The sequence below is a fragment of the Grammomys surdaster genome, unplaced genomic scaffold (assembly GCF_004785775.1).
Source record: "Grammomys surdaster isolate TR1022 unplaced genomic scaffold, NIH_TR_1.0 61, whole genome shotgun sequence".
Lineage (NCBI taxonomy): Eukaryota > Metazoa > Chordata > Mammalia > Rodentia > Muridae > Grammomys > Grammomys surdaster.
This window is the reverse complement of record NW_021604563.1, coordinates 1,451,234-1,477,288: the sequence shown is the minus strand read 5'-3', so window position 1 is coordinate 1,477,288 and position 26,055 is coordinate 1,451,234. Positions and strand designations below refer to the sequence as shown.

Sequence of the window (26,055 nt, the reverse complement as noted above, 5' to 3'; positions counted from 1 at the left end):
ATCCACCCCCTCCAGCTTCAGCCAGAATGAATACTCACAGCCCAAGTGTTAAGTTCCACAGAATAATTGTTTAAATAAAGAGTGCTTGTCAGAGCTTTCTCTGCAACCTTGTTATGTACAAAGTCAGATCCTCTCCTGATGCTTCATTTTCAAACCTGAAGGCATCAAGGGGCAGCCAGGTCATCTTTGTTTTACACTCTCTTTTTCCCTACTGACAGCCTCAGCTATAGCTTGTCCTTAAAAAAATTAATTTTACACAGAAATCCCACTGTGCAGTTGCCCCTGAAATGATTTATTTTAAAGAATAATTTTAGAGTGCTTGTTTAAAGTGGCACATGGAAAAATCTTTTGCATCCCCTTTGTGAAATGGGTATCCCTCCTTCTGTAATAATATTGATAGGGCTGACAGTAGGAGGGGTTACAATGTAAATAACTGGATTTACTGGATCCAGGAAGAAGTCCCTCTATTAGGAAGTTGAATGTTGTATGAAATAGGAAAGGCAAATGAAAATCTTTGCCCGAACATCAGTAACTCCACCAAGAACTGGTTAATTCCAAGTTCTGAGACGCTTCTACTCCCAGTCAATGAAAACAAAAAACAAAAAAAAAAACCACACTCCAAGACACATTTCACCAAAAACTCATTACTTTTTCCATAATAGCCTTTAATACTAAAATGCATTAAATTTTTGAAGCAGAGAAAACACATTTAAGAGGAAAACAGGGAACCACCAGATAAAAGGAAACAATGTGGCAGGTAACACCATTTAGAACAGAACCGTAATAATTTAATAAAGCTGCTTTATCATCTTCATAAAATAGACAGAGTGGTGATTCTTTTTTGTCTTTTTTGTTTTTACAATGATTCAATCACTGTGAAAATGTACATAACATACAGATCAGCATATACAACCATTTCATCTTCATATAATCAGCAACAGAGACTGCTTAATGAGACATACTGTACTGCATCCTTCTAAATCGCCACCCTGGTTTGACAGGTAAACAGTAATAGTGTCATCAGGCTCAATCCCCTCACTAGAGGAGCGAAGGCGTAAGCCTTTTGCAACTAATACCTTAGCATTCAAAGAGCACAAGGAGGTATTTGTTGCTGAATTTCTAGCTAGACCTAGTCTGACTCTTGGTCATTAGTCTGTGTCTTAGCCTTCCTCAGCTGAATGTCAACCAGTGCCAGTAAACATCTACTTAACTGGTGCTGTAAAGGTGTTAGCTGGTTTGTTTGCTAAGGTTGACAGCAACATTCAGTTAGTAACAAGGTCATCTTTAATTGCCAACACAGCTGGAACACCAGTCAGCATCATCAGATTTCCCTAATGACCTACAATGCTTTCCAATCAAGGTCAGGTGTTTCTGAGTTGTTGCTTACCAAGAGCGCCTTACAACATATACTTCAGACAAGGTGGTTGATTTTCTTTGTTTTACAAAAGCAATGTGATTCCTATTTGAAATTAATTCACTTTTGCACAACAAGTGACCCACGGGCCAATTCCAGCTTCACAAGAAAACAAAGAGAGCTGTAACAACTTCATTAGGACAATGTGTTTTGCTCTGGAATATTTCAATATCAATATAAAGCCACCCAGTCCCAGTCCCACCCCCATACATCCCCTTTGAATATTACTTTGATACATACTTAAACTAAAGAACAACATCTCAATACACTTTAGTGTCAGCAGATACAATTTGACTCATGAAATGACATCCTTAAAATGTAATTTTACCAAGAAGGCAAACACTAGGACTGTATACAATGGACTTCTTCAGCTCATTTATGCCAGTTTGTCAAAGTCAGAAGGGTCTTATTACCCTGTGAAAAGAGCCAAGTGGACCAGACTTGCTGAGAGTGCCTGGGGGAAACATTTGACATCAAAATGTTCCCCATAAAATGGATTATGTACAGTAATAATCCTACTCCACCTTGAATGCCCAAAAAAGCTATCCCTTCCATCCTTGCCTCTCCCCAAACTGCCTCTTGTCTTTGCTACTTCAAGTGGACCATTTGTGTTTGCTTTTGAGTGAAATGGTAGGTATAGAGGAAAAAGTCGTTTGAATTCTCCTCTACCAGCCATATGCTGAGATGACAGGATCTGGAAGGTACTTTCCAGTTTCAGAGTTCATTAGTGGTCAGTTGGTCACCACATCAACAAGTGTGTATAAATGGCCACTTTAGATGCAGTTAATCCTATGAGGCAAGTTTCCTCTGGAGCATTGTCTCCTCAGTATCTCCTAGGCATCTGTAGATAGGAAAAGAGATCCTACTCCAAAACAACTGAATAAAAATTCTAAGGATTAGGCTCTACAAACCTGTGCTTTAACAAGCCCTCAAACTTGAGCGGGCCTCTGACTTATATGGATTTCTGGGCCAGATCCTCAGTATTTCTTATACAGTCATTCTAGGCAGGGGTATAGAATTATCATTTCTAACAAGTTCCTAAGTGATGTTGCTCTGAGACAGTATTTTGAGAAGCACTGTTCTGCAGGAAGTACTGAATTCCAAAGCCCACTATCTATTCAGTACCAAGATAAACCTTCACTTTTTCTACTGGCTTCAGAGGATCAATGGAACACTAAGTTTCATTCTGAACAGGTTCATTTACTAGTCTGCATAGGGAAAGAAAAGTTTCCATAGGACACTGTGGAGCAGTTCTCCCAATTTCTTACTGAATAGCATGTTCCTATGTTTGTGAGAAAGCAATCAATCAATGCAAACTAGATTCCCTATACTGAATAAAGACGTTTACCTGGCCAGAAAAATTTTAAGCATGTTACACTTCATGATCTAGGGACATCAGAATAAGTAGAATTGGACTCCCTAGGACTTGGGAACTAAAATTGTTCCCACTTGCTTAAGTGTGTAACATGTTTGCAGGAAAAAAAAGGAAAAGATATTTGCCCCATTGGCCTAGGTACCTTTTTATCACATATGTTAAAAAGGGAGGGGAAGAATCCCACTTTGATGGGAAATTTAAGACCCTTGTGCAAAAGTCCTATTTGCAAGCACAGCCTGCCTGTAGAACCTGCCTACAAAGCCCTCCTAGGATGCACTTGCACTTCCATCAGATAATCGGAAGGGGGGCGCGGAATTTCCTTAGTGAGAAAAATTCTCTGAACATAGTAAATAGTTTGGAAACTGAAAAAAAATGCTGACTGCCCACTGAGAACAATGATTTTATAGATAGGGTAAAAGGATGAATCTAAAGCTTGAACATAAATTCTGGGGATAACTTAAGAAATTGCTTTAAGAAATTAGTTGCTTTAAAAAAAGGTTTAAAAAAAAGTTAATGCCACTGCTGTGTTTTTAAGTGGCTGGTAAGACTGTTGCAGGCAGTGGCTGCTCTACGTTCCATCCTTCCATTTCCATTTTCCACAATCTTTCAAACTCCCTAGTAAGAAATACACCTGTAGAAAACTGTCCAGTCTGACTACAAAGTGACCTTGAGGCACTAACTAACAAGATACTCTCAGATAGATCACGGTGAAGAGCAGTCGAAATTCTATAGGCAGTCATTCTAACTTAAAGGACACTTGTCAAAAGCTAAATGTGTTAATTAAATAGTCATCTGGAGGAACAAAAATAAATACCTAACTCATAATCTACTCTACTAAAATAAAGTAAATCAGAACAGGAGAAAATATATGAGAGAAAATTAACTGAGGCAAGAAGAAGATGGAAGGGCAACTGTGTCAGTGGGGGGAAGGGGGAGGAAATTTGCAGCCATGCCAATATTTTGCATGAGGTAGTATTCAGTACAGAATAGGAAATAAGAATAAATTTGTAGCTTCATTATAGGTGTCTTTTTTTCCAGAAATCTTCTCCCCTACCTAACCCCATGCCCAGTGCCTTACCCACCCCTTCCCTTAAAACCCTCCCACCTCCCACAAAAGAAAATATTCCTAGTAATGTATAAAGCTAGGAACTCAGGTAAAAAATAATGAAAACATTTCAAAAAGCTGACTGTTATCTACTAAACTTAAGAAAATAAATTCTCTTTTGAATTCTAGCGCTCTAACTTCTAGCCTTTCTAAGTATTCTTGAATTACAAAAGAGAGAAGAACAAAAATCTTGTTTCTTTAGAAACAATTCTTTTAAGACAAAGGTAGAGGAAAGGTGACATGTTTCTTTAGTTTATTTTAAATAATGAACTCTTAGGCTGCAAGAATACTATGTTGGCTAGTGAATATTAATAGACATGATAAAATAGGGGCATTTGTGCAGTGTTAAAACAATAACAACAAAAAGAAGGTACAGTTTGTTAGTGTTAAAAGGCATATTCCTAGCCTACAGAAAAAAAAGAGTTAGCTAAATCTAAAGAAGTTTTGTTTTAATAATTTCTTGTTCACATTTTTAATCAAAAAAGTATTAGTCATAAAAAGACGAGTTCAAGTGTCTGAGTGTCTCCGTTTAGAAGGCACAGTAATTAGATTAGTGATGTTATTACCTGTCTTTTCCTATGTGTACACTTCATACTGCTTACTCTAGCATTATTTATAAGCCTAAGATAAAGAGCAATATGGAGCCCTTAATTCCAGCCCATGATGCGCTTTACCATCTTATTCCAATCATGATTGGGAAAACACTGAATCAGAAAGTATATGTCTAAAGAGATGGTAATTTAGTTCTCAAAATAGACTCAGTCATGTTACATGGGTTTTAGATGACTGGAGACAGGGAATTTCTCAGCCTGAAAACTGATAACTTCAGGAGTAACTTTCCTGTGCAGGGCCTGAAAATTAGAAAAAAAAATAATGTATCTCATAAAATTTTCAGCACAGTATTTCTGACAACTGCAAATTAGATAGCAGCAAATCCAAAAATGACTTTCTACAATGATCTAGCACAGATCCAGGCAGAAGATTGAAAGGCAGGAGAAATCCTCTGCAAGGTTGGTGAGCAATCACTCCATGGAGTAAACCATGTGAATATCCACCACGTCCTCAACCTCTAGGTGTGGTGTTGCTCACTCATTTGCTGCCTCCATTGTTCGCATTTTGTTTTTATCTGTATTTTTTATTATTTTTTTAAGAAAAGAAAACATCAACCTTTAAAAGCCTTTTGCCATCACCACACACATAGCAATTTGCAATATCAAATACAACAACAGCACAGCTAGCAAAAGGGTTCTTAAAGCAGGGGCATCGACAGCAAAGTAGCGGCATTGGAAAGTACTCGAGCTTCAGAAACAACCTTTTGGGGGCTCGATTTCACATCACTGAATCAATGAATAGTACACAATAAATGACCAATAACTTGTCTACACTACAAAAAACAGTGGCGAGCTTCTTAAAGGTATCCAGAGCTTTGTTTTGTTTTTTTTTTTCTTTTTTTTTTCTTTTTGCTTTTTTAAATGTAATTCTTCACAAACAATGGTAATTTATATTATCATTTTGACATATAAAAATATATAAATTCAAACACTTAATACATAATACTTTTTCACAATTGAATTTGCCTCTGTTTCCCCAACATCAAGGCCCCATGAACAACTCAAGCCAAAGCTAATTTGCTCCAACTGAACACCCCTACTGCCTGTTGAAACAAGAGGGATTGTCACAGAATGATAGTCACTTATACACAATACATTTAGGGAAAGCTCTACAATGCAGCTACTCAAGAACCAACCATTGGTGAGCAATTAAAATGAGCAGCTGCTACATCTTCATTAGCCAGTGTGGTTTCGTTCTCTCTTCTTCGAACCCAGAGGGGTTTAGAGAACGATATCTTTCAGACGCTTCACGCCAGGAGATTCCTTGTCGCGACCTTCCTTCAGAATAGGGTTGACCTCATGCATGACTTTCTCACTGTCGGCTCCACGGGGCTCAGCTTCAGAAGGACGAGAGGCGCCACTGTTGGCATGGTGCTCCAGATCATGAGCAGGAGGAGCCAGGGCGACGGTGTAAGACATGGAAGGCTTGGTGGGCAGAGGACTCTTCAGATGGAGTGGAGAGGTGACAGGGCTAATAGCTTCACACCCATTGCCTGCCTCTCGGATAGCGCTGTTGACTTTGGGGCTGCAGATGGTCACATCGACAGTCCGCTTGCCTTTCAGGATGGGTCGATCCTCAGCCCGGTGGCTGCTGACATCTTTTCCAAAGGTCGCGAAAGTCCGCTTGGTGGGGCCGCAGTCGTCATAAGCCTCAACATCAGCAGCAGTAGCTTCAATGGACAGAGCGATGATGTTCCTCACATGCTCAGGGGACTTGGAGCGGGTGGGCATAGGATTCCGGGGCATCCAGCATCTATCAGAGTGGCCAAGAATCCGGCATTCTTCCCTGCAATGAAATCCTTCATTCTGGTCTGTAAGAAGGAAAAGAAGATGTCAATTTTATCAGTTTTTCACAGCAACAACCCAGCTCTGGTTTCTCAATATCCACAGGTCCTTTTGGGAAACAGCACTTTGGATAGTCCTTTATTGTCTTTGGGGACAAGTGAGAAAAAAAATAGATTTTTAAAAAGCTATCGGTCCCCCTCTAAACGCTCCTTTTTTTTTTTTTTTTTTGGTCCTTGCTTGCTGTTCCCACTGCTGACAAAACAAAAATCCTAAAGAGAAACATGTTACAATGAAAAATTATTTTTAAATGTTTGTCCTGAGTGCAAAGGTGTCAGCAATTTTATCAACACCTCCTCCTAAAATTCACCTGTGTCTGGAACTGCCTTCAATAGAAGAGGAGAATCCAACGCTCACTTAATCAAAGAAACTTGCCCATAATTTTTAGGAACACTATTAACCACTTTCCACCTTAGCCAGTGATACATGACGCTTCCATTTAGATTACTATGCATTCTCTTTGAAAATCTAATACATAATTTCTTTCTGACCATCAGTTACCTCAAGCAGTCACTTCATTGTGACATCTCTATGACTAGATTTCCCATTAGAAACAATACACTGTGACCCCATGCTTTGCAGAGAACCCACGACCCTCATTTAGCCCTACACACACACACACACACACACACACACACACACACACCTCCCTCTTTTATGTTGGGGATCATTTAATTAGCCACAAATAAGCTATTTCTCCCTATTTGCTTTAATCTTCACTTTTATTAAGAACCTGCTTCCTAATGAAATATACATAGCTAGTTGGAATGCAAATTATAACAGCTATTACAGAGAACAAAATAGAATATTCCTCAGAAATAAATTAAAAACAGAAAAAAACCTATCTAATCTGCCTCTCATGTCTGGACACATATTCAGAGAAAAAGATCACAAGGATCCTTGCAAAACCAAGTATATTATTTTAGTATGGCATTAGCCAAGATACAGAATCACCTTAAGTCACCCATCAACAGATGAGTGGATAAAGAATACATGGTATGTATGCTTACTGGAATAATGGAATTACATAGCCATCAACAAAAATGAAATTCTATCCTCTGAGACAAAGTGAATGAAATTGAAGGACTACACTGAGCAAAATAAGCTAAAACTAGAAAACCAAGTGCCACATGTTGTCTTTCACATATGGAAACTACAAAAGGAGAAAAGCAGCCATTAGACACCAAGAAAGGTAGGGAGGGATGAGGGGTGATAGATGTAGGCAAAGAAATACGACAAGTTCTACTATTCTAATATGCAGCAGTAGGGCTACAGTGTACAATAACCTATTGTATATTTGAGAGGATCTAAAAGAGACAGAGGAGTTGAAGGGTATAAGGAATAAGAAGTAGATCAAAGTGCTTATTATATTGATTTAAATAATACATGCTACATACAGATATTAAAATATCACCATTCATCCTCAAAATATGTCCACCTTATGCTACTAAAAAATAAATATTTTGTTGACTGCTTTAATCCTACCATAGAAGATCTCAATAGTTAGAATTCACAATTATTAGAATAACATATTTTTATCTTTTCAGCTCAGGAATATTCAGGGCTAAGTCTTTTATTTGGCTCTCAGAGGAGTTTTCTATAAAGATTGCTTTAGCAAAGCATGGATGCAGGGTTAACATCTGCCTGACCATTGAATAAACATGTATTAAAATGAGTTTGTTTATAGCCCTAGTTTTCCAGCTTAATTGATGTTTATGGTATTCTTGTGTAAAGATGACCTAATGAAAATTTTCATTACATTGCACAATATTTCACAATATAATCAGCTTAACATTTACAAAAACAAAACCTTGGGATAGAATTGGAGGAGATAAGAAGGCTAGAAGAAATACAAAAGCAAAAGTTATTCATATATGAATGCATATAAATTAAATATTAGATGTGTCTATCATACAAACAGAAAGAGAGAGAGAGAGAGAGAGAGAGAGAGAGAGAGAGAGAGAGACTTGGAACTGTATGCTGAGTCCATTTTTGTAACATATAAGGAGCTTGCCTAAAATGAATATATTGATAACGTACCTGCCTATGCACTTGTATATGTGTATACATGTGTGTATCTATGCGTGTGTGTGTTACTTTAATTTTTTTCAAAGACAAATAAAAGACACAGGAGAGAAAAGTCACTGGAAGATGTTAGATGACAAAGACTTTATCCATGTTGAGTCCAGATTTCAAGACAACTGTGGACACAGCAAATGACTTCATTGAAGCTATTTAAAATCTGACTTTAAAAAAAAAAAAACCTTGAGAAAAACATTACCAACATCTTTAATACATGTATTTTCTGAAACATTTCAGTGCTTAAGAATAAAACACTCAGAATTTTGCATATTTGAAAGCCAATAACAAATGAGCATCATCACCAACAAGAAAAGTGCCTGCCCCAGAGAGAGGACAATTCTTCAAATGCCAATACAGTTTTATATCATGACTGCATGAATAGCCATGCATGTGAAAACCTGAAGGCTTTGTCAAACCCCTTTCTCTGCCACTTCCTTGTAAACTCCAAAGGATGGCATCTAATACCCTATCATAATTCAACATGCATATGTTCATGGGGAGACATAAAATATAAAAAGTAATGGAAATATGCTTCTACATGCAAAGAAGGCACTTTGTGTAAACTTCAAATCCATGAATGAAAGAGTGGATATTAATCATTTCGGTTTTATTTAAACCTGTGCTTTCTTTAGGAGGCCTTAGGATTTTAATAGTACTACCAAATTTGCAGTTTCTGGGCTTTCCTAATAATAAAACTTTATCTCATAACTCTTCAGATAAAACCTATAAAAATGAGTGTCAGATTTTGGGGGATCGAATACATGGTAAAGAAGTGAGAAAACAGTTCAATAATTGACTTCCATTTGTATAAATCGAAGAAAAAAAATCAAGAATGCAATGGAAATTCTATTCTTTTTGTTCCAAAATCATTATTAAATGTGTCAATATTATTAAAATAAAATCTAACCTAGCTCAAAATATTTATATCTATTTTCTATATAAGAGTAATCATGATTAATACTGACAGATTAAATGGTCAACAAATCATAATTTATGTTTAGCAAAGAAATTCACTGTCATATCAAACATGAGAACAGCACAATAAAAAGACCCCCTGTTGATATCAACAAAGATAGATTGCATAAGAAAAGGAAAGAAAAGAAAAGAAAAGAAAAAAGGCTAATATAGGAAAAGATTATGTGCCAACAATTACAACTGGGTGTTAGACAGAGGTATGAAACTAGAGAAGAGCTATATTGTAACACCCATCCACAAATAGGCAGAACACTGACTCTTGCTTAAACAGCCTAATGACTTACTAATTCCCTCTTAGGGTTCCCCTAAAAAGCCTATGTGTGACTTGATATTTTCTTTCATCTTTATCTAAAAGAATTGGCCTAATCATAGGCAAAAGTGTCAAATTCTAAAATCCACATATGTTTGTGATGATTCACATTGCCGTGTACAAATGAGTGATGATAGGTGGTGGTTTTTAAGAGATGTATTTCTGTTTATTTTATGTGCTTGAATGTTTTGCTTCTCTGTATGTAAGTGAATTGTGTGCATGCTTAGAACCTGAGGAGGCCAAAAGAGGGTTGGCTATCCCCTGGAACTTGGATGACAGATGAAGTGAAGGTGCCATGTAAATTGAATGTGTGTCCTATGCAAGTGGAGCAACTGCTTTTAACCACTGACGTATCTCTCTAGCCCTAAGGCAAGTGGTTTTAATTCAAACAGATATATGACTATAGTTGACCGATAAGTATGTCAGCTAGTCTCCCCTACACCTGAAGTTATCCTCAGGCCTTACAAATCACACACCCACACACACACACACACACACACACACACACACACACACAGAGAGAGAGAGAAAGAGAGAGAGAGAGAGAGAGAGAACCAAAGTGTGTGCATAAATTTGGAAGAAGGACATAAATAATGATATCAGAGATGTCTTCACTTGAAAACATAGTTTTTTTAAGCAAAGAAAGAAGAAAAGGAAAGTAGTAGATAAAGTTCCTGAAACCTAAGTAGTAATCAATAATTCTGTTATTATTTTTGTCAGGACTTTGATGAGAGAATTTCCAAGCAGCTGGCAACAAATAAATAAACAATAAATAAATCTTCAAACATTAGTCTTGCAAAATTGCAGGAGGCATAACAGACAACAATAATTATATTGTGATGTATAAATAAGTAATTCAAATAGAAAAAGACCAGAATATGTTGTTTTATACAAACAATAAAATTTTGTACAGCAATTGCTATTGTCTTTGAGACATAAAACAGCTGTCTTTTTAGAAAAAGGCAAACAATGTGCTTCAAAAATAGAGTCTATCCATGGTCTCATCCAAAGTAATAAAAGCCAACTCAGGCTTTGCTAAAAGTTTCAGAGTCCTGGAAGACTAGAGGAGCTGAGAGGCTCTGTTGGAATTCTCTAGTCACAATGAATGTGGTCAACACCATTAGTTCTTTATTATGATTCAAAGTTTGAGTGCATTATCTCAAATATCTTAATGATCAAAGACTCCATTACTAAAGTAGTTCAAGGCTACAGTTGCAAGAGCATTGTGTTACCTCTTTGGAAGTGGTTTTCAAATAGGAAAACATAAGTGAGTTCCAACCACTGCAAGTTCTAAGTAACAACAGTAATTCAACATATAAGCAAGTGATCTATTAATCAGAAAAGCTTCCTGGATTGTACCATTACACACTCACATAACTTACTCTACACCAGCCCATGAGAAAGACAATCTACAACCAAAACAAGGTCAGTTTCTGGAAAGTATAATGAAGAACACTGTTGCATAGATTATGAAGAAAGTAAATGTTATTAAAATTGGTCACATTTGCCCAATCAAGAACCCACAATTTGGAGTGGACAGGAGAGATGGACCAGTGGTAAAAAGCATTCACTGATCTTCCAGAGGACTGGAGTTTGGCTTCCAGCACCCATGTCAGGTGTTTAGGAGTGAATGTTACCTCAGGACAAAGGAATCTGATACCCTCTTCTGTCCTTATAAGACCCTGCACACATATGGCTACACTCTCACACATATACCCAAATAAAAAGTGGCTTTAAATGAAACACAATTTTTGTTAATTGTCCCCACTTAAGTAACTTTTACTCATCTGATGCAGAGATTTTAAAAAACTGCCTACAAATAACATTACCGATTTTTATCATTAGAAACAGAGCCCCACTTACACTAGAAATGACACGATGCTTCATTAAAAAAAATTGCACTTCCTTCTAGACAGGCACAATCATATACCTAAGATCAAACCAACCTTATGAAGGCAGGATGTTATGAAAACTTGAAAGAAAACTGGTTTATCTCTGAGATTATGTATACTTATTTTTTTTCCTGCTTTGTCCTATCTGGAACAGAATCATAGTGACTACAGCCCCAATATCTATCTTAATTGCAGTGCAATAACTTTAAGGATGGGATTCATGAGCCTATGGGTTGCCAAACAGAAAGATATAAGAACTTTAGGATGCTAAAAATATATAGCCACCTTATCAAAGCTGAACTCCCCTTATGTAAGAGGCAAAATAAAGTCCCCTTTATTTAGGCCATTTATTTTCTTTGGTGGAGTCCTTATCTCCAATAGTTGAACACAACTCATGGTTGATAATATTGTTCCTAAAGTCCCAACTAGAATTTCACTTTCTTAAGGAATCACCTAATAATCCAGTAGACTAAGATAGGGCTCATAGAAGCTCTCTGTCATAGTATTCATCTCACTTGTAATAATTTAAGTCATGCATGCTTTGCTTCCTTTTTAAAGCTCTGAATAAGCAAAAACTATGCTAATCTGGTTTTCCGGCTACTGACTAAAACTAGCAAAAAATGCCACTACACAGTAATTGTGGATAACAGTTTAACTTAATGGAATGATTAAAAAGTACAGAAAGAACAAAGAAATCTAGATTGATCCTCAAGATACCAGGCTACTGATGCAATTCCTAAAATTGGAAATAAATGTCCTAGCTAATAGAAACTGTTCAGAAACCTATGAAGTATTCTGTATCACTTTGTCAAAGTCAATAAAAATGGAACTGGAGAAGCATTAGTCAAGTTACAAGTAGTTTTGGGTAGTTTTAAAGAAATCTAATATGCATTTGACATGCAATTGAAAATATAATTGTTTCAACATGGAAGCTTCCTGTCCTGAAAATAGTTAGCAGAGATCAGACTGTGATAAATTAAAATTGTAACTTAGTTTAAAAGTTATCTCTAAACTGAATGTGTTGTTTAAATATCAAACACTGTTTTCTTACTCACAGCCAAACCATTAGACTGAGCACAGAGGTCTTCAATGGAGGAGTTAGGGGAAGGACAAAAGGAGATGAAGGGGTTTGCAACCCCACAGGAAGAACAATCATATCAACCAACCAGACTCCCCAGAGCTCTCAGGAACTAAACCATCAACCAAAGAGTACACATGGAGGGATCCATGGCTTCAGCTGCCTATGTAGCAGAGGATGGCCTTATCTGGCATCAATGGGAGGGGAGGTCCTAGGTTCTGTGAAGGATTAATGACTCAGAGAAGGGGGATGCTAGAGAAGGAAAGTAGGAGGAGTGGGTAGGTGGGTAGGGGAGCACCCTCTTAGAGTTAAAGGTAAAGGGTAGGGGGATGGGGTGGGAAGGTTCGTGGAGGGGAGAAGGGAAAGGGGGATAACATTTGAATTATAAACAAACAAAATGATTAATTAAAAAGAAAAAGTCATTGATTCCCATAAAATATAGACTAATATAACCTAAGATAAGCCTTTCATATCTATAGGAAAAACTGATTCACTCTGGCAAAATTAATTTAGATATTTCTGAAAAAAATTATAAGACTTCATAACAACGTTCATGTACCAATCTATTCTGTGGGGGAATCAATTACCAGAAGGAAGATTTATTCAAGAAAGAATTCCTAAGGCACTTTCAAGGCCTTCAGAATCCGAAGAAAGGGCATCTATTCAGTGTCTATAACTTGACAAAGCACTCAGAGTACTAATGAGCTCAATGGAAAAAGAAGCCAGGACAGGAATGTTGAAAAGGGGATAAGAGCAGGGAATACTGTGTGGGACTCATGCTCTATGTTTGCTTAGATCTGATTGATACTTTGAGAACTGGCTTTCCTTGGATGTTAAGATACAAGGAGAAATGTACCTCTTCTAATTATCTAGCAAAAATTCAATGAAGACTTGAGGACAACTCAAAGCCATAGGGGAGTGTAATTACAGTCACTTCATAAGGTGGAAAATTAGCCACACAAGACAGTATTCCTTCTGAACAACATGCATGGGATATGCATGAAGGCTGAGACAGTTTTCCAGACTCAGGAACCAGTAGTACTAAGCCATCCTGCAGCATGTCTAATTCTGATGATGCTAACAACAGCTATTTGTATCTTACCCCCTTCAGGCTTTATTCCTTCCTTAAATCATTCAGTTTTGTTCTCCACTTCCCTAGCCTCCTACTTCTTAGAGGCCCTTTTCATAGTACTATACTCAGATACACAGCAGACAGAATCATTAGGGTAGCAGAACTGTGATTGACATTTGAAAATACTGGTGTATTATTTATTTGATAGATATCAAAATGTGCTCCCCACAAACCAGTTCTTATGAATAGTAGGGAGATCATTACCTACTATTTTCTCATTTATCTAAGGATGCATGTTAAGAAATGCCAGGGTAATAAGAGGCTCCTTTGCCAAACTGACACTTTTTTTCTTTTGTAATTTAGCAGAGCATCCAGTAAAGGGGACCCAAATTTTATGGAGTAAGGAAGAAAGAGTCAGGGTAGGAATAGGATATCAAAACAAAGTTAATGAATATAGCAAAGTGATGTTGCCCAAAACAGTGACAAAGTGAGAAAAAAAAGCCAATCCTAACTATCTGTTTTCAGGATGGTTAACAAATATTGGAAATTCTATAAAGATTTGCTTTGGCTTGACACAGGAAAGGCAGCTGAAAAGATGGGTGAATCCCAACCTTGCCCCAGACAATTTGACAGATCGGCATTAGTTATCAAGTGCCACCCAACAGACAACCCTGGTGCCAAATGGTACATAAACCTCTCCTCATTCATGTTCTGATCACCTGGAATTCACTTACCACCAATGGAACCATGGAAATGGATTTAAAAGATGGACCTTTCAAAATGCAAAGCAATTGAATCACCTTCAATAGAATCTTTAGTGCTGAGCTGGTTGAAGAGACAGAGTTAAAACATACTGAAGGATAAGTGCTTGAGAATTTAATATTTATGACAGATGACAGTGTGGCATGTGCAGTTCATATAATCTAAGTTGCGATTTTGGCAGTCACAATAGTTACTGGCATTTTCATTTTTGTACTGGTGCTCAATTCAATTCCGTCCATAAAGAACAGATATTGAGATGTATATAAGTATAAATCATTTGTGCTGATTCATGGGAAGCAAAGAACGGGAGTGAAGGGTTACCCAGAAAACTGAGACAAAGAAATAAGAAGTGGTGACATTGACTGAGATAAGCAGAGACTGAGTAGACTGGGATTTTTGTGTTTGTCTTCTGTGATGGGAAAAATTATGTGACAAAGTACTGTCCATCATCTAAGTGCCTAGACACCATTTAAAAAGGCATCTTTGTTGATAAAATATGAGATGACACAGAAGGTCACTGAACTATCCCCTACAATGTGAAGCACAGAGATGCTGCAACTCTGTATAACATGAGGCTGTTTTCAAGAGTTTTGCTGTAAGATTCTCACAGAATTAAGCCCCTTAGCCCATGCCAGTGAGAATATTACACCTAGTCAGGTCTACGAAGAATTCAGACCATTTGTTTGATTTTGTGTAGATTAAACACAGCTAGATTATTTCACACATTCAGGAAGTAGTTATGCTTTTGGAAAGTGGAACCTTTACATCATGCTCACCAGGAGTTTTGAACCTAAACTTTAATTTGGTTTCATTTGTTTCCAGAAAAATAGAAAAACTACCAGTACATTGTGAAGTTGGGCAAAAGCTACATTGTGATAGATTGGAGCTTTTGGATGCTTGAGACAAAAAGCACATAGTAAGAATAGTGTAAGTAATGTTGGCAGATAAAGCAAGAAAGAAAAAAAAAAAACAGGGTTGTTAACCAGAAGAAAAAAATGTTCCTCGTTGCACAGTTTAAGATCAGCTTAATGATGAAAGTACTTGCCTAGCATAGGGAAGATGCTGGGTTTTACTTGCAGCACTTTAAAAAAAAATCACTTCCGTTTTTTAAATGAAAATTTAATGTTGGACGTGGGGGAAACATCCAACAACAATGTTCCCCTTAACAGGAACTGACACTTCCTTCAGTTAAGTCCCAGGACACCAAGTTTTGTGCAAAGTACAATACTGGCCATGAGTCAATAAACATATTGAAATTTTAACTTTCAAATTCCTTAGAGTGTTTTGTAATACCAAACTGTTCATGGGACTGACTGGACTGACTGGGGAAGTTATAAGACTGCATTACTAATTCTCCAATCACTCATCTGAATTTGAAAATAAAATGTTCAGTAAACCAATCATTGTCTCTTGCAATGATTCAAAGGGCTAGTGTGCCATGTCTTTGACTGCATAGTAGTTACTGGAAATGGTCACTGGAAGGAAGCAGAAATGTTGGGGTATTGGTGTCTGTTAGCTACCAAGGGTGGATTATCTGTTACCAACAGAATCCTTATAGAGAATGTTACCATTATCTTGATGGTGCAATGTAACTTCAGCTACCATCTGGAATGCTGTAGTATGATGACACTGCTTCTGGGTACAGCAAACAGCAAAATCATTAAAAAATTCATTTCAGATATCTTCCTGCAAGCTAATAAATTTTATAGCAGTTTCAATCCTTCTTTCTTGCAACAAAGAAAAGCTTAGTTCCAGACAAATTAAAAGTAAATTGATTGCCTTAGGGAAATATATTCAAATATCACTTTTCTGTGTTGGAAATCATTTTGGAGGGAATCTGTGGTAGAATAGTGAAATAGATGGTAGAGATAATATTGTAAAAGATACAGAAGTGAGTATATGAAAATGATAAGCAACAAAGGAAGAACACCCAACTTATGAAATCCTTGTTTGCAGAACTAGGTAGAAGTCAACTTTAAATAAAATGTAAATGTGTCACTGGGGTGCAGACCTAACATTTGTGCTGGAATTTATGAATAATAACTATGAATAATGAATAGTAAAATTGAAGGGATCAAACATCACCTTCTGTTTACTTGCCATTACCCATCTCTTATGGACAATGCCAAATTTTGTTCTTTTACACTTTTCTTTAAAACTACATAGAATTATTCTTTCGGGTTGTCCACTTAATCATTCAAGTTAGAGGAAAGCAGACTGTATGTTATTAGGTGCTGTCTTGAAAGCAATTACACAAATTCAGAAGAGAAATCAATTAATCTATTCTTTGAAGAAATTTGAAAATGTGAGGGTGTCTTACATCTGTCCTATGATCTTATCTGGAAGGAAATGACACTTATACCTTTAATGCATGCATGCTTCACTGTGACCTCCCTTACCATCACCTTTGCCAACTCCTCACTGATGTAGAAAATGGAGGTTCCATTAAGCATTAGAGAAGGCTTGCTATCTATTTGAGTCACAGTTAGTGGGAGCCTTTGCTAAGTTAACTCACACCTGTACCCACACTGATACAGTCCTACAAAGATCTAGGTAGGAACTGATGCATAGTAAGCCTAGATTATAGAAACAAAATCTAGCCCTCCATTTCTCTTCACTCACACTCCTCCACACCACCACCTATATCCCTACTAGTCCTTAACAATTACTTGTATTCACAAATTAAAACAATAGAACAAATCAAAAGATTACTGGAAAAATAAACAAAACCATAAATTTAAATTCTGTGCCCAACTGCATATAGCCTTAGAATAATATCATTTTTCTGAAACATTGCATCTTCTAAACTCCAATTTTACTGCATTTTCCCCTTGTTGGTTAAATGTGTATCTTTCATGACTGAATCTGTGAAACATGGGGCTAATGAGGAAATACCATGCAGTGGTAAGAGAAGCCCTAAGCAATCTGTGCAGAAAACAAGATAGCAATGGGAGTAGAGAATTGGGAGATTCGTTGAAACCTGCATGATTTCCATTCTCTGATATCCCAATTTGGCAGCTGGAAGACTGAAGGCACAGAAGAATTTAACATGAAATGTTGGACTTTAGCATATAAATACTCTAAGAGTAAATTGAAATTATTAATTACAGAAAAAGCTTCTTTGGCCCTAGAGCTTTCTTATCCCTTAATTCAACTTTTAATTGTTTATTTGTTTCTGTCAGTTGACAGAAAATAATCTGCCTTGTTATTAAAAATGCAGATGAAATAATCAGCTTTGAAAAAGGCAAATGGTAGTGAGTTAAAGGGCTAAAGACCATCATATATTAAGACATTTCCCAAGTCTTTTTCTTCTTTCTTTCTATCTATCTACCTGTCTGTCTGTCTGTCTGTCTATCTATCTATCTCTATCCTAATGGCCATGAATCAATTCATTGGGCTGGAAAACTGAGAAATGAAGAGAATGGGGTAGGAAAAAAATGATATTCAGAAGACTTCAAGAGGCATTAAAAATATTCTGAATATACACATGCACACGTACACACACACACACACACACATACATGGAGAGTAGGTTGTATGTAGATTTGTAATGCTGGCATAACTTCATGGATAAGATGCTTATAGAACCCTAACAACGGTGCTAACAAATGATTTTCTTCTCTTGGGAAATCTTTGTACTCTTTAGAGCACAAAGTTTTGAACAGAGTTTATGCAAACTGAAAAGTTTACATTTTTAACACGCTATTGTCCATTCCGATATAGCAGATCCATGGTAGTTGAATAAATGAGTAATCATTTCACTAAGACAAAAAAAAAGTGGACAAACATTTTGGAATGAAGCTAATTCCTTATGTAATGGCTGCTAAAAAGACACACATGAACCCAGTGCTTGAGAAATATTTTTGTGCAGTTTTTCAACAGACTGAAATGAACAATTGTTTTCTAGTCTGCATAACAATTAAAAACAACCTTTCCTTCTGGGCATGTCTGTTTACAAGGGGATGAAGATTGAGCTGGCCTTCCTTCTGTACCACCCAACTAGACTCAGGAGATCCAGAAAAAAAAACTTTAACACTGACTAATATTTAAGATTAAAAATAATCACAGCATCTAAATGTTTCAGTGGTTGCCCAGGAGCTTTGACGAAGCCATAAAAATTTAAAGAGAGCTGTCAAGCAAATTGCACAGAAAGTAGATGTGACTGGTCGTGCTGTTATATCTATCATCCAGCACTTGAGAGGTAGCTGCAGGAAGGTCAGGATTTCAAGGCCACCCTCTACTCCAGAGGAAGTAAATGTGGCTGACTGTGGTAGCGCATACCTATAATGGTATCACTGGAGTAAGAGGAGGATGGAGGCTGATAAGTTTAAAGCTATCGAGACGACACAGTGAAACTCTATCAAGACAAAACAAAAACTAGCAGTAGACATTAAAAAGGATGCTCACATCTCTCCTTTGTTTAAGAAAGCTCTAGAACTTGCATCAGAGGAAATCACCCATCTGTAGTATTTACTTTCTTTTGACCACATCCCACAGATTATTCAGGGCTGGGGAATAGTAGACTGATTATGCACTAGACAGAACAACCCTGTGAACCATATACTGTCAGCTCCTCTGGTGTATTTAAGACTGAATTGCCTTTACAAAACTTCATCATATTCATAGACATTGCATGAAAGAAGCCTCTGCTGTTCAAGGCACGTCTTCATCCAATCTCTAAATATTAAGTACTTTTGTGGATTAATTCCCATTGCTTGTCCTCATCTCGTCTTCCTTAGCTCCATTCCATGCATTCAGCTCCTTCCTGCTGTGACCCAAATATCCGCTCATCTTCCAGTCTCTCTTCAGGTTGTGCTTCTCTTCCTTCGGCTTTGGCTTTTCCTCATCATAGCCAGACTTTCTACTAAAAACCTCATACCCTGGTTAGCTACAGGGATGCAATGATAGACAATAGCAATGGGCAAGTGTCTGCCAGGAAAGCCACAGATAATGGAAACAGTCCATTTTCTGAACACATTTCCTCCTTTCCACTGAAGCCCCTTCAGACATTTCTATGTGGCCCCTCCTATTATTAGAAACAGCTGTGTCTGGAATGCCCTTAGTAGGATATGTTAGCAGCACCACGTACAAGATAAAACTTTAGGGACAGGAATATTACCTATTAAATTACATAGTCTACATACCCTATGAAAAAGCTCACATTTCCCTATAAGGAAAATGAATGGTTAACATTTGCTATAAAACAAAAATTTTAAATCTAAGAAGTGTCTTCAATTTCTAAAAAGGTGCCATAAATTTTATATTTTTCCAAAAGGGGAAAAACAGACTATTCAGTAAACTACTCAACTATTTGCTCATTGGAGACTTGCAACTTAATGTAACACTGGCTCTCTCTTGCCCTTCATGTTAAGATCATTGGGCCATCAGCCAAAGCCTAGAAAAGTAAGTTTCATCTCTGTGAATTGGAATCTTTAGTGTCAGACACAGTCAGCCTGACTAATGGGAGCCACAGCTTGCCAAAACCCACAGCCTCCCTGTCTGTTCCACCCATCAAATATGTTTAGAAGTCCATGGCACAAACCCAGCATGCTACAGATCCCAATCAACTATCAATAGCTTAAGTGTAAGTGAATTGGGGATGAAGTACAAGCCAAATGTGTTTCCCTTTTAGTTGCAGGGATTCCAATGCTGTTATGGCACCCATAATGCTCTCACTTAATGATTCAGACAGGCATCCACCAGCTAAATGTTATGGGATGCCTACATATGCTACAATTACAGCATGAAGCACACTGTTAATAGGTGTCCCAGTTTGAAGTTCCAGAGGCAACACATGGCTAATATTGACAAGACTTTCCCCTTGCCAGTTGAATATGATGGAAGATGGAGGCATCCATATATTTCCTGCTGGGTACTCTCTTTGGGATCCCACAGCTATTGAACAAAAGAGAGAAAGAGAGAGAGAGAGAGAGAGAGAGAGAGAGAGAGAGAGAGAGAGAGAGAGAGAGAGAGAGAGAGAGTAGTGACTCTGATTTCCCCAACATTCCAATATTTATCGTCAACAGTAATTTACTAAACTTTCTTCACCTTTCTACTTTTTAATTCTTATACAATGACTCAAACTTGGTGCTCTAGAGCAACTCAACATTTTTTCTCAATTCACAGCTTCCAATCCTGTAAATATTTTGAGAGACACTGATTTAAAGTGAATGTCTCAGGAAAATTATCATGCTTTTTTTTCTAATTATATGACAAGCGCATATGTGTATACAATGAATTGTGGTCATGTCCACCCCCATTATTGTCTTATTCTCCCTTCCAACTTCTGCTGACTCCCATCTTCCCAAACAGCTTCTTCCTGATTTCATGCATTTTTGGTATATGAAAGTCTTGTGCATGTAGTCACAGTTATTTCTTGTCATGTCACAAGAGAGTATGTCATAGTGCTGTTCTCCTTCCTGTGCCTTTTATAATCTCTTCTCCCCTTGTTCATTGATGTTACCTGGGGTTTGGAGGGGGTGGTACAGATATCCTGTTTAGGGTTGAGTGTTCCACATGACTTATTCTCTGGACTTTGACCAGTAATGGGTTTCTGCATTAGCTATCACCCACTACAAAAACAAGCTTCTCTGACTAAGGGTGAGAGGATCAGTAATCTATGTGTATACATAGAAATACCTCGATGGGAATTTGTCCATTTAGCAAAGCATCAGTAGTATGTAACACCATCAACCATGGGCCTGTGACCTCCTCTGCTATAGGCTCTTGAATCAAGTTTTGTAACACCAGCCATTAGTTTCTTCTCAGGGAGCAGGCTCAAATCAAATCATAAGGAAATCCTTCAAAAATCAGTTGTATCAAAAATGAAGATCACCAACCGACTCATGACACTTCGGGGCACTGAAAAAGTAATGTTTTTCTTCTTCCCTGATCACAAATATGTCCTAAATCCACACTGATTAGGAAGCCAGGTATCATTGCTTTACCTGGCGATTGCCTTCCCCAAAAAAACAAGATGGAAAATTTAAGTCATTAAAGCTACCACATCCTCAGAATGTTCAGTAATATGTATGTCTATGTGCCTCTCCAATTACTAGAATTTAGACTACTGAAATGAGCAGAGCCAACTTCCTATGCAATTGTGGAGATAGAAATGGATAAATAATTGCATGCTCAATAATATTTGTATTTATTTTGAAGAAATCACATTTATTTCATAACAATAATGCCCGGATATTAGATGTCTGGAAGATTATATATTGATTCATAATTTAAACAACATAGCTGATTCCAGATACTGTGTAGAACATTGCATTTCTCCTATCAACTAAATATTATCCAGCCTTCATTCCAGTCACCACAGAGAACAAATGGAATGTAAATTCAGCCGCAGTTTTAACAGGCATTTTAAGATTTTCTTGTGGTATTTAATATTTTATATTTTCTTAGTTTGTCCAGTGTCTGCCATTTTTTTTGTTTACTACTGTTGTAAGTGAAGCATCATAAGGATACGATTTTAGATTTTCCTAACCCTTGCCTAGTTCTCATCCCCTACTGATATGAAGCTATAAAACAGTATAATTAACTCCAGCTGCCCCATCTTCACTTCTGACTCTAGGAGCTGAGCAAGCCAACCCCGCAGGGTGTGGACTAAAGTGGGTGGAAGAATGTCTGGCTCCATCCCAGCCATGGTGTGCCTCACCCAAATTGCAGTCCTCCCCCACTAGACAATACCTAAGTTCTGCAATCATGTTTACACAGCTGGAACTGCGCAGCCCGTGAAAATCATGCAAAGAAGAATAAGACTGCTCCCTGCTCCATTCGGAATTTAATCCTATTTCTTGAAAGAAGAATAAATGAATGTATTAAATTCCCAGTGTCATGATAAGGGCTACTGGGAAAGAGCCTGAATGCTCCCCTTCTGAACAGAATGTTCATTATCATGATTGCAGCAGCCCAAAGGCGTGAAGCTTTCTATCTGCTACTAAATAAGCAGCAGTCAATGATAACTTCCTCCAGATGGAACAGCAGTACTACCAGAAAACACGACCACCCACTTCAGAGTTCATTTTATCATTATCTTTAAAATGACAGAATAAATGGCTTTACTGAAGCAGGGTTTCTTGCCAGCCTGACACTTGAGAGTATAGATAAGTCTGTTCTCCCCTTCATAGAACCCCTATCTGAAATCTGTCATATTCTTGCTCACCAATGCCAAGGATCACCCTCCCCCAGCCCCATCTATCCCTAAAGTAAAGAAAAGAGAAGGTGTACATTTGATCTTAGCTTGACAGTATGTCTATTGCTATTGAGAGCCTGAAGCCACAGAAAGTACTGAAGATTGCAAACTGCTTGGGTACAAAAAAAAAAAAAGAAAAAAAAAGGCAAGCAAACATTTAAACATGTCTGCTCCAACTCTTTGTCCAAAGGCAAGTTTCTCTCAAGAAAGAGCCATGAACCATATTTCCTGGAGCCACTCATGACTTAACCTACTTCACACCTAAAGGAAGTTTACACCTCCACAGAACATCAGAAGACAGCTTTTCTCAACATGAGTTGAGTAAAGGGAAACCTGCTTCCTCCTAAGGGAAGTCTAGCAAAGGGTGTAAGGATGTGGGCTTTGGAGCAAATCTGCCTCTCAGTCCAAGCACTGGTACTCTCCTGGAAGTTACTTAAAATAACCATGGCTTCTTGGAATTATTTTTTTCCAATCTGGAATGAAAGACTAATAAGACTGAGCTCTTGAGGTTGGTAGGATAATTAAAAGAAAAAAGAAAAGTAACCTGAGCTAAAAAGGCTGTCCAACAACGTGGAAGAAGAATTCAATACACCTTAGGTGTGATTATAGACATGCAGAGAAAGCTCTAACTCTTTGGCAGCAACAGAGCCCAATCTGGTCCCATCCTTTAAAATGTACTCAACTGCTGGTGGAATACAAAGAAAAGTGTGCTAAGAAAGATCACCTCTAAAGACATCACATTAGGCTACAACCCAAATGGCACAAAGGTTATTCGTTTGGAGTGTATTCACATTACGATGCAAGTGCTACTTGGAAAGGGGAGAGCCGTTTGTTTAACAAGCCCCTGGAAACAGCATTAAACAATCAATTTTTAAGTGGCTAATAGGAAAGAAGCAAGTAAAGGAGATGAACACAGGGAGGGCTCTGAGTAGAAAGGCTAGTGGTGGGAAGAACTATGTAAACTTAAACAGTACAAACAGTATTTGATGCTTGAGCTGCCAAATGGAGTCAAGATGCAGGCAGACAGATAGAGTTACATTGTGCACACAATTGTTTCAAACACTGGGCATGGCATCCCCCAGAGACCATGAGCAATGCTCTTTCACTTATGCTTTCTTTTCTTCCTGAGCACAGAGCTAATATCTTTGTTACAGATCTCATGATGTAAGGGAGGGAAACATATACATGAAGAATGCATTCAAATTCAAAAAATACACTTCAGACAGGAAATATGAACAAAATGCCTAATATGCTAAGTATGCAGAATTGAATTGAATAAGGCACTTGGGACAGGCAAACAAGAGGCTGCAGCACACACACGTGGAAAGGCAAGACTAAGTTAGAAATACAGAAAGTTTTCCTGTTAATTAGCCTGGAGGATACTACGAGAAGGGAGGTGGGAAGGAATAGGAAAGTTGACTTTTTATTGTGAATGCAAAAAAAAAAGACATGACAAGAGGAAATCCCAATAATGAAAGTGAAATCATAAATTAAGGGCCAGTAAGATAGGTAAAGTCAAAATGCCTATAGAAAACTAGCAATCACTTTCTTAAATAGTGGTACATCTGATGAAAACAGAAAAGATGCAGAGCCAAGAGTGCCCTTTAAAATCAAAGTAAAGAGCCTGTGACAAATGAGGGCCATTTAATTCAAGGACAAAAATTTTTATGATGTCTTATCCTCTATTTCTCCACTAGGCTAAGTTTGCTACATAGATCACTACCTCAAAAGGCTAAACAGTATAATCACTGGGAATAGTAAAATAAATGCAGTTCTGAAAGACTGATAGAGCCCAGTTATTATATGTATTAAGTGCCCAGAAGACTGAAAGGACCCCAAGGTAAATTGGAACAACTCTGGCCATAGAATTTTGATAGGTATAACATACAGGAAATGGTCTAGGAGTCTTGAACCAATGACCAGTTAAGAAATCAAAGGAAGGAGCTAATCGTTCCATTTTGAGAAAGGCAACAGCAGCTGCCAAAGCATCAGAGGGGAAACAGCTGCATTCTTCACTTAGGGGAAAGACCTAATTAAGTTGAAAATTGCGAACTATTCAGAAATGGTGAAGGAAGAAGAGAACATGAATTGGATGTATAGAAGAAAGAGGACCACTTCCACAAAAATACACACATTTGACAGCCAAACACATGCAAACAAAAGCCAAAGAGAAGCAAGAATCTCACAACATTTAACACAACTTAAACTGACAAATTTTCACCCCATGTCCCTCACAATATAATGGAAGGACTTTTATATACCAAAGCCTCATAACTAAGAGTCAGATTTCCTGATATGTCTTCTTCTTTAGAAACAGAGAAAAACTTGGCCTTAGAGTCCTCCAATAATATTTTAATGCTAAACTATTATATGCTAAATAGAACATTAGCAGCAGTGAGTCCCTCTAAACCACTGCAGTCTGGACCCTGCAATATACATGAAGGAATGAGGGGATCAAAGAGAGAAAGGTATGTGCTGGAGATCATATAGGGATATAGTAAAGATCCAGGATTTCATTCTATGTGTTTGAACAGGACTTTCCCCCCATTTCCACAACTATAACAACAGCAAAATTAAAAACAAAACAACAAAACAAATACCAATAGAAGGGGGAAGAATACAATAATGATGATTTACAAATTCAAGATGACCATTGTATGTTTAAACAATGTGAAAAAGTAATTTTACATTGTCATTGAGAAATAGTCATTTCCAAGTTACCAATATATACACTATCACACACAAATAAAGCCCGGCATGGTAGCCCATGCCTGTATTCACAGGGATAAGGAGGCTGAGGGAGAAGGGTCATAGACACAAAGTCATCCTGAGCTCCAGAACAAGAGCTTTTATCAACAAAACAAAAGGAAATCTAGGATGAATGTCCTCAGAACAATAGCCAAAGAGAGAGAGAGAGAGAGAGAGAGAGAGAGAGAGAGAGAGAGAGAGAGAGAGAGAGAGAGAGAAGAATGTGACCAAAAAGAGTCCAAATCAGAGGAAAGAAGGAGAAACAGAAACTGAAGACTGATTTTATCAGACATGTGGCAGGAGTGGGGGTAGGTATATACCAAAGGGAGCAAGAAAACAGCAAAGCTAGAGTAGAAAATCAAGAAGGCACAAGTCATGATTCAACTGGCATATTATGGAAAATCAGATTGCCAGAGGCACAGATAACACAGCAAGCCAACTCAGCATAAAATGTAAGAAAGTGAAAGGCCAGAAACTATAGAAATGCTAAAGCTGTAGATACACCTGGTCCTATCAAACATGCCCCTTTGGGTACTTAAAGCATATCCATTCTTGCCTTCATCTCATAGCAACAATTCTTATGCCCTGA

At 37.6% G+C, this 26,055-nt stretch overlaps 1 protein-coding gene across 3 annotated transcripts in view; it reads right to left on the bottom strand.

The window, feature by feature from the left end:
• Window positions 1-628: 628 nt before the first annotated feature.
• The window catches only part of Pcdh19 (protocadherin 19), a 104,032-nt gene continuing 78,605 nt past the window's right edge, over window positions 629-26,055 (bottom strand). For 2 of the 3 annotated variants that reach the window (XM_028780722.1, XM_028780854.1), the window contains one exon: window positions 629-6,316. In XM_028780722.1, the coding sequence (XP_028636555.1) occupies window positions 5,727-6,316 (590 nt within the window). In that variant the 3' untranslated portion in view covers window positions 629-5,726. The remainder of the gene's footprint in view (window positions 6,317-26,055) is intronic. The other variant, XM_028780792.1, reaches the window with a different exon arrangement.